This window comes from Lepidochelys kempii, chromosome 8 (genome assembly GCF_965140265.1).
Source record: "Lepidochelys kempii isolate rLepKem1 chromosome 8, rLepKem1.hap2, whole genome shotgun sequence".
Classification (NCBI taxonomy): Eukaryota; Metazoa; Chordata; order Testudines; family Cheloniidae; genus Lepidochelys; species Lepidochelys kempii.
Genome location: NC_133263.1, coordinates 78,621,224 through 78,635,510, shown reverse-complemented (window position 1 = coordinate 78,635,510; position 14,287 = coordinate 78,621,224). Strand labels below are relative to the sequence as shown.

At 40.7% G+C, this 14,287-nt stretch overlaps 1 protein-coding gene across 10 annotated transcripts in view; it reads right to left on the bottom strand.

Annotated features, from left to right (window-relative positions):
- The window catches only part of COL24A1 (collagen type XXIV alpha 1 chain), a 241,328-nt gene that overhangs the window by 27,059 nt on the left and 199,982 nt on the right, over positions 1 to 14,287 (bottom strand). For all 10 annotated transcript variants that reach the window (XR_012160423.1, XR_012160422.1, XM_073357181.1 and 7 more), the window contains 6 exons: positions 10,875 to 10,928; positions 8,970 to 9,077; positions 3,299 to 3,406; positions 2,009 to 2,116; positions 1,864 to 1,917; positions 411 to 473 (listed from right to left, as the gene is read on the bottom strand). Coding sequence is in view for 8 of the 10 variants with exons in the window: in XM_073357181.1 (XP_073213282.1) it covers positions 411 to 473; positions 1,864 to 1,917; positions 2,009 to 2,116; positions 3,299 to 3,406; positions 8,970 to 9,077; positions 10,875 to 10,928 (495 nt within the window). In the remaining 2 variants the exon portion in view is untranslated. The remainder of the gene's footprint in view (positions 1 to 410; positions 474 to 1,863; positions 1,918 to 2,008; positions 2,117 to 3,298; positions 3,407 to 8,969; positions 9,078 to 10,874; positions 10,929 to 14,287) is intronic.

Genomic DNA, 14,287 nt, shown 5'->3' with positions numbered 1-14,287 from the left:
AGATTGCACGATAGATGAATATTCCCTCCCTCAAATACCGCTGTTGATAAATCCCAGCAGTGCCTCCAGATTTTTGCATGAGTAACAGGAGAGAAAATTACAATGTGAAAAGCTGTCACAGGTTGGACACAAGCAGCTAATTCAGTTTAGTTACCCTTCAGTTAAAAGGAATAATTCCTAAATGTGACATCTGAATTAACTATTCCCGGGGCCAAATTTGCCCTTCAGAGCAGCTTTCTAGCAGCTGAGAGGTGGGCATTTGACTAAATGTTCTGGTTTGCTATGAAGAAAAAGGAGTTATTTGGCTCATTCAATCTGATTACAGAGCTCTACGTGAAAAGGCTATAGAAAATGAAGATGCACCAACAGTATTGTGAAAACTATTTTGTAGAATTACATATAATACTTACGATTTGGCCTACAGGACCTTTAGGACCCAGAATTCCAACTAAACCAATGTCCCCATCAGGACCCTAAAAATAAAAATAAAAAGCTTAAACCGCCTGAACCTCTGACAGATTAAAATCTAGCCACTATCGGCCAAAACTACTGTACGTAAGCAATTATTTTTCTCAGAAAAAACAGTATGGAAAGTGGAAGCATGATACCTGCTAAGAGCAATCAAAGTGAAAACATTAAACAAACTGGCTCCAGGCTTGTCTACACTTACAGTACTGCAGTGGCGGCAGCTTCACTGATGTAGCACTTAGTGAAGATGCTACCTATGCCAATGGGACAGCTTCTCCCATTGGCATAGGTACTCCACCTCCCTGAGAGGCGGTAGCTGTGGCAATGGAAGAAGTCCTCCCGCCGACATAGCGCTGCCTACACTGGGGGTTAGGTTGGTATAACTACGTCACTCGGGTGCGGTTTTTCTGTAGTTGTAATGTAGTTATATTGACATAAGTTGGTAGTGTAGACCAGGGCTCAGAATATTTCTGTTCTGGGTTAAGCTAAAACTCATGGAAGCTGGGGGATGTAACTGCTGCCCTTTATTTAAGATAGCTGTAAGAAACAGTTAAGTTCCTATATGAAATAGTAGAGGCCTCCACCCCAAACACAGCTATCTGACACTATGTAGGAGAGGGGCTTAGGTGGGTATTGTAACAGAGGTGTGTGCATGAGAGAAAGAGAAGCAGGAGAAACACCATTGAAATAGACACAGAGGGTATGTCTACACTGCAATTAAAAGCCTGCAGCTGGCCCGTGCCAGCTAAATCAGGCTCATGGGACTCAGGCTGAGGGGATGTTTAGTTGTGGTGTAGATGTGAGGCTCAGGCTACAGCCTGGGCTCTAGAGTCCCAGAGCTTATTGTGTAGCCTGAACATCTATACTGGAATCAAACAGCCTCTTAGCCTGAAACTCTTAGCCCGAGTCAGCTGGCACAGGCCAGTCACAGGTGTCTAATTGCAGTGTAAACATACCAGAGAAAGTGCAGAAAGCCAGACACAGCCTGGACAAGCACCGAGAGCATGGCCCTAAGAAAAGCCAGAGAGAGCGAGAGCTTTTGGGCTGAGTGCTGGCTGAAAGGGGCTTGGAGCTGTGAGCAAGGAAACACTACCAGCAGGACAGTGGGGTGGGAGGAGGTATTGTTTCATGATCTCTGTGTGTATATAATGTCTGCTGCAGTTTCCACGGTATGCATCCGATGAAGTGAGCTGTAGCTCACGAAAGCTCATGCTCAAATAAATTGGTTAGTCTTTAAGGTGCCACAAGTACTCCTTTTCTTTTTGCGAATACAGACTAACACGGCTGTTACTCTGAAAACTCTCACAGTTCTGGATACATTTAAAACCAATTAAAATTGCCCCATCTTTCTTTGCAAATGGCTTAAACTCTAATACAAAAAAGACGCACACGTACTTTTGGACCTGGGAATCCTTGAAACCCCATCAAACCTTGATCTCCAAGTTCTCCCTGTAATATTAGCAGGCATGTTGGTTATTATTCCATGTTGCTGACTGAATTGTTAGAATATTGTTTTGCGTCATCCATGGTAGATACGTACAGTCTTCCCTTTCAATCCAGGATCTCCTGGTGGGCCTTGATCACCTTGTACCCCAGGAAGGCCTCTTTTACCTGGTTTTCCTGGATGACCCTGAAGCCCTTGCTCACCCTGTGGAGAGACAGATAATGCATCTTACCTTATAATTGCAACAGAACAGCTAAAAGATTAACTCCTCAATGAACGTGTGTCAGAAAAGAATTATGTAGCTAAACAGCTTTTATATAGCAACAAGCTTTTTCACTATCTATTTCAAACAATTGTACAATATTTCACTACTTTTCTTTCAGGAATATTTTCCAGTAATTATTCCATTCCAACATTTCTTGATTGTTGTTTGACTTGGGGACACAAAACATCACCCTGATAACTTTGCCGGTGAGTTGTATCCCTCTCCTCTCCCATTGTCTGTTCCTTGAATGTCAGCTCTTTGGGGCAGGAACAGGCTATGTCTACACTATGCACCTTTTAGCAACATAGCTGTACCACTACAGCTGTGCTGCTAAAAGGCACGCAGTGTAGCTGCTGTTTGTTGGCAGGAAAGAGTTCTCCTGTTAACAAAACAACTTCCACTCCCAATGAGTGGTGGTAGCTTTGTTGGCACTTGCTTCAGTTTACTTCTAGTTGGTTTCACATTAGTTGATGGATCAAAACATGTTACTGTGGTATCTGGAATTGCCTGGAAAATGGAGCTATCTCAAATTGTTTACTCCTTTTGGGATGTTGGGCTCAAGAAGAAAGCATCTGGTCCTGTGAGATATTGAGCACCCTGGACTTCCATTGAAGCTCAGAGATGCCTGCCACCTTCCCAGATTAGGCCTTACTTTTGAAAGTATTGCAATCAAATGTTAATGGATTGCTTCACAGGACAAATCATGCAGGACATACTCCAGCAAAACTCCTATGTCAGTCAGGGGAAGTTTGCCTCAGTAAGACTAAAGGATTTGACTCTAAAACTTGTATTAGTAAGGGGCCAGATAGATGAATTTTGAATGGTTCAAAATTTGAATTTTGAATGAATTTGAATGTTGGAAGTAAAATGCTGGTGGATGGGAACTGGTGCTCCAAAGCCAGATTAATTTGCTCTGTTTTTATAAAAGTGAGAAAGAAAAGAAAAATTATACCAGCCCCATCTGTAGTCTTACATTTCAAATATGCGTTTGATACTAACATTAGTGTTATTAAAAGGCATTTTGTTGTCCCATAATCTGTCAGATAGGAGATTAAGATGAAGATTAAGGAATGTCAACAACACTGGATCTGACAAGCATAACAAAATATCATGCACAGTACCTTTAGTCCTGGTTCTCCACTGATACCTGGCATGCCTTGCAATCCCTTTGCTCCCCGAGTTCCAGGATACCCTGCCAGCCCTGCTATTCCTGGGCTTCCTTTATTACCCTTAACAAGTCAAGAACAACAGATTACAATCAGAACAGCCATTGGCAGCATTTCCATTGCACACTAAAGCAGGCACACATTTTAATGTTCAGTCAATGCTGTTTATATATTTGTGTATATATTTATATCACATCTCTGTATATGCGCATACAGCTAGACAATAGTATACAGCTGTAAAACATATTGAGATTACTCAATAAATAAACTTGTTCTTAGTAACTAAAACAACATTTTGTGCTGGGATACCATTTCAGACTTGCAGGAGGGGCAACTTTAACTGTGATTCCAGGGGCTACTTAGACACCTGAAAACTCTAGGTCTTTTTGCAGATAATAATTCAGAAATTTGCTGACAGTAGCACTGTATCTAATTCCTAAATAAAGAACAAAAATTAAATAAATATTAGACCCACTTAGCTCTAATACCAACATGTTCTGACATCTTATATCAAGTCACTTAAGGGACACTGGTTAGATTTAAAATTTTAAGGTATATTCTTACTTTGTTACTAACTCTTGAATACTACAATTGAAACAATTGTAGAAAAATCTAATTACTTTCTATCACTTTTTTGCAGTTTATCAGGCTTGAAATGGATCATTTAACTTTTGGAAACATCCTACGAGGGCAAGACCCCGTGAGTTTATACTGCACCTGCCTTGGGCTCTGGGGGTGTTAACCCACTACAAATAATAGACTAAAAACAGACTTTAAACGGGAGTGAAACTGACACTTTCAAGTCACTTTCACAGTATTGCCAACATCAAGTGTTCAAAAATCATGAATCAGGCTCACCCAAAATCAAGAGATTGGCTTTAAAATAATGAGATTATGTAAAAATAATAGATTTGGTGTTCTTTTTATTTGCCTTCTCCTTTTTGAGCCTTTAAGGTGCCCTGGGGTCATGCTTTAAAGCTTTCTCCACAGCCACAAGGGCTAGAAACGTCATTTTTTTGTAATAATGAAAGCTGAAATCATCACATATCCACTTGACTCCAAGAGCTGGGGCTTTAAGGAAAACAATAATTATCATGAGACTCAAGACAAAATCATGAGAGTTGGCAACACTGCGAAGGATAGTTACTTTCTAGAAGACTCTTAAACACAACACTACACTGACTGAGTTGCAATTTTCACAGGAAAGTATTTAAAACTAAACACCAAGAAAATTCCACATTTTAAAGATGAGGAAAAAAATGAGACTTCCAAGGTATACCAGGGCCACTGTAGGCAGGAAAGGAAAATAAACAGGCACAGGACCTCTGGGCAGCTCTTCCTCTTGAAAGAAAGTTGGAGGGTCAAATCTTCTAGTCCTTAATCAAGTAACATTTTTATTGCCATAAGTGCTTCCACTCACAGATATTAACATGAGCTCAATAACTATATACCTCATACTTAAATATCTGAGCCATCTTATCCAGGGCTACACATCTTATACACATTGGCTCAGGGATTACATTTTCTGGCATATTTTGAACAGTGCTGAGCACACAGATGGTGCCCAGCGAATAATACAAATCATGACAATAATTGTTGACTTTATGGACTCTGTGGATGGAATTTCTGTTCTTTGTTCTGGAATTGGCCAGGATACAGCTCAATATATCTGCCTAAGAATTTGAGGCATAAACACTTTGATACTCAAAGGAAACTTTCTCATTCCTTCCTTTTCTCGAACGCAGAACAAAAAATGACAAAACAAAATGGTTTTCAGTTAAAATCTAAAATTGCGCAGCAGCCATTGCCGTATAGCCCAGCCTTGGGCAGAACCTACCACCTATTGTGGATCAAGTAATCTCCTCTCATTCTCTCTACATCCTTTCTGACCTCTGTGATGCTTTACATGTTGTCAGCCATGCTTCCTAATCACTTGTGACTGTTTTCTGGAGTCTCAGAGAACTGGCCTTCTTGGTTTTGTTCCCATCTATCAGAGTCCTCCTTTTTTTGCAGCATGCAGCAGAGAGATAGGCTGGTCCAATGGATAGGAAGCTAGCCCTGAGTAGAGTGACATATTTTCCCAAAGAGAAAATAGGACACCCAACGGGGCCAGCCAAAGGCCTCCCACCTCTAGACATGGCTGGTCCAAGCCCTCCCTGCCTCCCTGGGCCAGCCCAAGATACTCTTCCTTCCCCCTCATGCAGGGCCAGCCCAAGTGCCCCCTGCCACCCACACGGGGCCAGCCTAGCTTGAGCCGCTCTCATGAGCCCTCCCTCCTGCATGGGGCTGGCATTGCATGTTCCTCCGTGCCCCACTAGGGATTGCACCCCACTTTTTTGGCAAAATTGTGCATTTGTCCAATTTGATCTTGCCAACTGGTGATCAGTTGCAAAGGTTTTTAGGCACCCAAAGATTCAGCTAGGCATTTGAAAATCCCACTAGGTCCTTAAATACCTTTGAAAATCTGGCCATTAGTTTCTCTGTGCCTCAGTGCCCATCTGTACAATGGGGATAACAGCACTGCTCTACCTCACAGAGGGGCTGTGAGGAGAAATAGGTTAGATATTGTGAGGCGCTCAGATACTATGGTGATGGGGCTACATAAGTACCACAGGTAGAGTGGGAACTTCTCTATACCACTGCTAGCCCTTCCCTGGGTTTTGGCCCCTTCTTTTGACCTATGCCCCTCAAATCTCCCTCTTTTCAGAATGTAAACTTGGCTTAGAGGGCTTGGCCGTAATTTTTCTGAGTCCCCTACATTCTCTCTTTAACACTCCTCACCCGCACCAGGGATTCCTGTTTTACAGGTTCATCTAATCACTTCCAGATCCTTAATTTAATTGCCAGCCCTTTCTTATCGTAATCACCCTGCCTCTGTCTGTAAACAAAATATTGACTCCCTGCCCCAGGGGCACAAGCTGGGAGCAGCACCTCTCCTCTGCAGAACTCACACTGCACACTAATGTTGTGCTGTAGTTAAGAGCTCCGTCTGGGAGCATACCACCCATACAAAACTTAGGGTGGGGGCAGGAGTCCCCTCCTCCCCCCACAAATGGTGCCCCTGATTTTGTGATTAGACCTCCCCTCTCTCAATGTTTACTCTGAGAATCATCTCCGCAGGCCTGGATAAAGGCACTGAGAACTGTGAAGTGAATCAACATGAAATCAGTGGGGCTCCCTGCTGGCACTGAAGTCCCCATGTGCGTGGTCAGTTGCCGGACTGCAGATTGAGTCTGGACATTGATGACCAGCAGAATGATCTTCCATATAACTGCATATTTCAAAACCGCTTTACTGACATCCCAGTGGCTGCTTTCACTTCTCCTATTCAAGGGTAGTGTGGATCATACAAATTTGTTTATATTAGTGATGGAATCATCTATCTGAAACTAACCCCACACCAATAAAATGGGATCTGGATCTGACCCATAGCTGTTTTTGCTTGATTACAGTTTAAAATGTGCAGGGTCAGGGCCCTGATCAGTGTTAGTAATAGCAAATGACTGCTTGGGCTCATCCTTGTATGACAAATGTATGATCTTTCCACAGATATGTTGTTTTCTTTTTAATTAGGTCTGAGAATTCAAGAGATCACAAGCGTATAATAAGGAACTCCTCTTGATGAAAACAAGATGTCAGACTCATTGATTGCAGATGTACTGAAATGACTGTTCAGCCTTGAAACATTTGTGTGTGTAGGAGGCTCTCCACATAATAAAAAGACAGCGCCTTTTTCTCATAGTGTCTTTCAGAGCCATTCAAATTCAACATGCTTATTTATAAATGCCAAACGTACTAATACCATTAGCATTCTTGTGTACAAAAAGGATGAATATAAAAATAAATTTATCACATCAAGAACATTTGCTACTAAAATATATTGCACAGAAGAGTAACAATTTTTAATGAAAAACATGCTGTTGAGTGTATGGAGTTAAACCAAAAGAACATGCCTATGTCATGTTTAAAAAAATGAATGGAAAGATGCCCTCCTCATCCGTAATTAGTGTTCATTATGATGTCATTTAGAAGCAAACGCAGAATATCTTTTTCATATGTAGTTCCATTCATCATTTCTATTAATAGAGCAGGTTTCCAAGAGTGGCTCCCACAGCCTTTCAATATGTTACTCTGGTTCCCAGCCTGATGAACTGCTGTGCTTTCATAACAAATGTTCTGCTCTCTCTATTTTATGTGGCTAACTTGTGTTTAAAATATCTCTTAAGTAGAGACATGTCAATGTTATTGTTAACATGCATTATTCAGAAGTACTGGAAGAATGTTGAATTATTACTGAAAAGGCTAAAAAGAATAAGAAAAAGCTATCCATTATGGTGTTCCCTCTAAATTCAACTGCAAAGAATTACAGTCACTTGAAATAAACCCTGTAACTCCACAGTTAATATGATATGAAGACTTTAACAGCTAGTGTAATATGCATCTGCCCCCTCATCAACAAGTTATTTAATTTGTTTTTTTGTTTTTTTTTCACCAAAATGCAAATACACCAGTATTTATAGCAGTTCTTCATTAACTATTAACTTGACTAAATAGTTACACCAACTTTAACCTAATTTATCGTCATAATAAATTATGGGTCAATCCAGCCAATACTTACTACCAGGCACAGTGCTTTCTACTGTAAGTAGCCTAAATGATTTCAATGGTGGAAAATTAGCAACAGGGTTTTCATCCTTCCTTTTGGAGAAGTGGTGACAGATAAAAGATGTTCAGCGGGGCGGAATGCTGCTTGCCGTCTTCTCTATAGGAAAGTAGGATTGGTATTACCAGTATCTCTCTCTTTCTCCCCCTCTTCCAGAGTTCCCCAGCAACTCTGGGCTACCTAGGATGCCTTAATCTCTAGTGCAGTTATTAAGGAACTCCCAGTACTTTTCTAGTTGCTGTGGGAAAGAATATGGGATGACTATGCCATAACAACAGTGCTGTAACAATGCTGTAAAAAGAACTTTTCCTTAACCCTGTAGCCTCTCTCTGTTTATATGTAAAGCGTGTAGGGCAGAGGTAGGTTGCCTTCAGTTTCTTTGATTTGGGAGCTGGAAATCCCTGCCTTGAGGTAGTCAAAGATACTGGGTTGTAGGAGACTATTCACCCAGCAACTCCGATGACAAGAAAAACGTCCCAGGTTCTCAGTGTGAGCGGGCAGGTCATCAGTTCCCCCACTTGAAGTTAACATAGATAAGGTGGGGTGACCCCGGAACTGGCCAGTGAGGAATCACAGCATCAGCCCAGGTCTGTAACTCATTCATGACCTTGGGCTATGTTCAAGGTATCAGAATTGCAAACCCACCCAAATTGGGCGGGGGGGGGAGGGAGGGGAGGAGAGGAGTGTCTGTGCTTTTATGTGAATCTTTTGCTCAGCTTAGTTACTAGTTATGAAATATACAGAATATTACTTCCTCTGACATCACCTTTTCTGTAAATTAACCTTACATCCTAGATAGATTTCCAGAAGCAAAAATTAAAGAAAATACATAACTAATTTCTAATTACATAACTAATAAGATGCCAAAGGAATCTAGAACATGTACTTCTGTTTGGATGCTTTAGCATTTGGAAGTTTCTTGAGGAGAAGGCTATAGAGAAGGGTAATGTATATGTTACTCACAGGAAAGCCAGGCTTCCCAGGTAACCCAGGCTTTCCAGGATTCCCAGGAATGCCCTCTGGTCCAGGATATCCAGAAGCACCTTTCTGCCCTGGTGGGCCTGGTTTTCCCTTGAAACAAATTCAAATAGAATATGAATCTACTTAATCTATTCATATTCATGAGCAGTGTCTAAAGTCATAGAAAAAGATTTCAAAACAATATTTCCTAGGCCGTACTATAACAGACTCAGTGACCTAGATCAACATTTTCAAAAGTGGCTTCTGAGTTTGGATGGACAACCTGAGATTCCTTGGTTCTTATTTTCAGAGGTGCTGAGGACCTGCAGATCCCAGTGACTTCAGCTGGAGTTGTGACTGTTTGCACATCAGGTCCAAGGTATCTCAGGTGGGACATCCAACAAACAAGGCTTCAGAAGTCAGAAGTCATTTCTGAAAGTATTTAGAGCTATTATATAATTGAGAAATTACATAATTCAAACATGTCTGTATCAAAAACACATGAGAACCTCTCATTAAACAGCACTTACCTTGCTAGCCCTTAGTTAAGCTTTCACTGAATGCTACCATGCCATCTTCATCAAAGCTCCAGTGAATTTCTTTCAACAAGATGATTTACCTTTAAACTGCAATATGCTAGTGGAAGAGGCTTAGAACTCATGTAATTATCTCCAAGTGAATGCATGCACCAGAAATACAAAATATCCTCTCCAACTAGATCACTATGCCTCATCCAAAAATGTGTTTTAAACAGTGATATAAATATGTAAAACATTTGTCATCTAAATCTTGGCTTCAATTTTTAGTAGTACAAGAAACTTGCACCTTGTAATGAGCCTGAGATATGCCTTGAAATTCCCCAGAAGCCTCCTCTCATCACTCCTCTCTTCCCTGCTTCTCCTTCCTTTTTCCTGCCATACCCCATGTTCTCTTTGTTCTGCACTACTGATACTACATATATATCTGTTTAGTACTCCAGAGGGCATAACTAAACTCCTAGGATTGCTACATAACTTCATTTATCCAATAAAATGCTGTCCATCCACTCTGCACAGAATGTGCAGTTTGTTGACAAGCATCTATTAGGTAGTTGTACTTCTCATTTACCAGAAATGATATTATGTAAAGCTAGTAAGTTGTTTACACCATGTGCTGGTGTGGTGTTATGTATTAGTGGACACAGAAATAGCCTTGTTGTAATGTATACTGGGTAATATTTACGGAACATCCACTTGTTCCCTCTTCGGCTCACTCCTTGTGGAGAGGGGGAAGGATTAGTTCCTTTAAAAAGAAGTAACTGCTTTTCAATGAAAGTGTATTTAATATCTGGTGTCTGATGGAGTGACAAAGGTGGGGAAAGGTCAGAAGCTCAGTCAGCCATATTTGTCATGGGCACACGGATGGAGAGTGCTGAAGGCAGTAGACGTTCGAAGGAGAATTTATGGGAGCCAATCAGTGAGTGTGGGTGGGTGGGTGGAACAAATGCAGCTAACTTCAGGGTGGTCCCTGTTAATGTGATAAGAACTGTATGCTCTGTGTAAACTCTACAGACAAAGAATGTAGTTATAACTTTGCAAATGGGAAGCAGCCTCAGGATATAATTCACTAATTGTACCTCATTCCAATGTGCTGATTAACTGAGAGAGTTCATTTTCAGTATCATTTAATACCATTTTGTGTTTCATCAAAGATTATTGGCCTGATTCTCATATACCTTAAGGACAATTACATTTAGACCCACTTTGAGTCCCATTTAGACTGGCAAAGCAGTATAAAGTGGTCTTAGGGTAAATGAAAATCAGGCCTTAAACTACGACAAGCAACGAATACTTTTGATTTTTATATGCATCGTCATTTGCATTTATCTGTTTTATAAAAGAACATAGATGGCAGAATCTTGTTACTTACAGGAATTCCAGGTTTCCCAGCTTGACCAGTCATTCCTCTTTTTCCAGTGGGACCCTAGATATTTCAAACATTTGTGAATTGGTCAAATCAAAGACATAAAAGAAGACTCTAATGAAAATCTTTTCATCACCTGACTTTGGATCAGGCCCTAAAAGCATGACGTTTTCAACAATCAAAACAAAGACTTCATAGTGTGGTTGCACACAATTTCCCCCCTCTTCTTTAATATACTGTACAATTTCAGGTCATTTCAACAGTACCAGAGCTAATCAGGATATTCCAGATATTTAGGTAACTCTGCGCCATCAGACAATATCACTGTAATAAAGTACATTTTTCAATAGCACTTTCATCTCTTTTTGAAAAGCAAAGCATACAAAATAAGAATATGTATATGCTGACGCCTGTATTGGAAAACAGGATTCTTGCCATAGTGAATATTCCCTTTTATCTGAACTCTAAACACAATACGAATGATGAAATAAACAGTTAATTAAAAAAAACCCCACTTTTTGGATTGCACAACCAATGTGGAGACATCTGTGGATTTAGCTAACTTACTGATATGGAGAGGGTAACATTTTCAAAAGCATTCAAGTACCATTGACTTTCAATGAGTCTGAAGCACTTTTGAGAAGATCCCAAAGCACACAGAAAACTTTAAAAAGCCATTATAATCACAATATATACAGGGATCATTCATCCACCTTAGAAATACAGCCACTTCTAAGTAGACGGCAGCAGCACACAGCAACACTACGGCATAGATTGAGTAGAAAAGATCTTTTAAAGTTTTCTGGTCTAAATTATTTTTAACACAATTTCTAGAAATAAAGGCTAGTGAATAACCATACTATGTTAAAACTATATTCAACCTAATAAAGTTTAAACAAACTAAAGATAAAGATAAATACAAAACCCACCATCCAACTAATATAAATACCAGAAAGTTAACAAAATACTGTTCCATTGTTTAATTTAATAACTTTTCTTAATAAAACTATGGCACAAAAACTCCACCAATTAAAACGGCAATCTATACATTTAAAGCACCCTGTTTCGCTTTCATTAACATTTCAGAGTTTATATAAAATAAAAAGTTAATTTATGTTCTGTGTGACTAGCCTTGTAAAACTTATTTACAGCAGCACTATTCACAGCACAGGTGCTAAGGTTGTGTCAATGTTTCTATTATTAACCTGCTTTTTTATAAGACTTTAGGCTGTAAAGACTTTATAAGACGTTAAGCTGTAAAGTTTTGTTCCAGGCTGAATATTGGCTCCAAACTGGCATATGGAGATTTCTTGCTGGGGAATATTTTCTGATTAATATAATGGAAGTTTTCCCCAGGGAGAGGGTTGAGGGATGACTGTTTTTATCCTACAGTGTGCATATGTTCTCAAAGTCAATATATCGGAATGCATAGGAGAGGTTTCATGTTGGTACTGGTATATGAGGATTTAGTGTGTTCATTTTGCATTAATGCCCATTTCCAATCTGATCCAGATGATCATCTATACACCGAAAATGGTTTATTTGCAGCAGGATTGTAGGGTGACAGTGGGAGTTTTGGGACAAATCACTAATATCCATCCCATTTAAATTGCAATGGGAATACAGATTACAAATCATCTTTATTCTAATCCTTCTAAAAATATTAGAAACCAATAAAAGTCACCCAATGGCAAAGTGTGAAATACTTTAAGCAATTTACAGTACACCATGAGGACAAAATATTACTGGTGAAGGAAAATATTTATATTTGATCTTTTCAAGACTTGCTCTGTCATTAGTGTGCTGTTGTTTTGTAGCATATTCCATACTTCCAGGCCTCAGTCTAAAGCCCAGCCATTCTGAATGTACATACTATACAGTCTGATTGGGCTTTCTTTACAGATTATTTCATCAGATGGATCAGCGTTATGTAATTCTGCGTGTTTGTACAGGGCTAGTTTGTCAAATGGACTTCCATTTAAGGACATAAAAAGGACATTCAAATATTTTGAGAAGAAGTAAATTTTTAAAGGCTTTTCACCACTTCAGGGTAAAAATACTTATCAAGTAGTACTTATTTGTTATCTTAGGTTATTGTGAATTTTTGGTAATTTTCCATTTCATACTATTTTTCTCCTTAAGGGATGAAACAGAAACAGGATCATTTTAGTCTCAACACCAATATAATTGTATGACGCCTCAAAAATTTCCATCATGGCACTGTCAGTCATTTTCAGGAAAATTATCACATCTTTTTTCTATAAGCCTAATATCTGGAAAAAGCAATCCCAATATTTCAGAATTGTATTTGACTCTGATATCTGATTCTTAATAAAGTTCATACAGCACAAAGGTATCACATAGGAGCCAGACTGGGGCGGGCCCTTGTGTGGGCACAGGAAAGAGGAAACACTAAAGGAACTTAACCATTGTGACCTGTGTACAGGTGGTCAGCCTCCATTGTAGACCTTTGAGAGCAATGACTGCTCCTAGCTAATACTATTTGGGAGAGGGTGGGGGTGTGAAGGGTTCATGTAGAGTTCATGCACCTGAAAACATTCAGGGCACACCCTGACTATTGTGTAGGAGCGGTGCACACACTGCTCCGTCCAAGGACATGGACCATGGGAAGTCGCTCAGAGGACATGAACTGTGGGAAGCTTCCTTGGACTGGGCTCAAGGCCTGAGAACAAGGATTGTAGTAGATAGAGGCTGGTAAATAAGAATATTAATCAAAGTCATAATTTTTCCTTTGTTGATGCCTTTTGTGGTCGGGGTATGTAATGCGCAGGGGGGAGAGAAATAAAAGATTGGTGGAAAGGCTGACAGCAGCAATCCTGTCAGCAAACCAGCCTGCTTGCTTGCCTAAAGCCGTGTCCAGTCTTGTATTGAACTGCAACAACTGACGCCCAAACGTGGGGCCCTCAGCACTCACCTCGCCCGGCAAGGGTTTCAGACGCGTCACTCATCCGCTTTGCAGATCCCGGTGAGTATTTTTCATTGTGGTAAGTATGGGAAGCTCCCTCTCTGCTTTGCAAGTGCAATACCGCAGTGAGCTACAGTATTTGCTGCGTAAGGCTCAGCATGATTGCCCCACTCGAGAACTCACTCTCCTGCTACAGGAGGTGAGTGCCCAATGCCCGTGGTACCCTGAAGCTGGAACCCTTAAGCTAGCAGACTGGGAGTGGTTGGGCCAGACATTGCACAAAGAGCCTCGGGCGCCCGTGCCTGCTTTAGATGCCTGGCACCTCTGCCACGACGTGATACAGCGTGTCGCCTCGGAAAGACCCTCTCCCATGCCAACAGAGGGGCTGCCGATCTCGCCCCCCCCCCGTCCGCTCCTGCAACCATCCCTCCCCCTGCTTCGCCCCCAGCAGCTCAATTACCACCACCTCCCCTGTCTTCCCCACCGGAGCCGC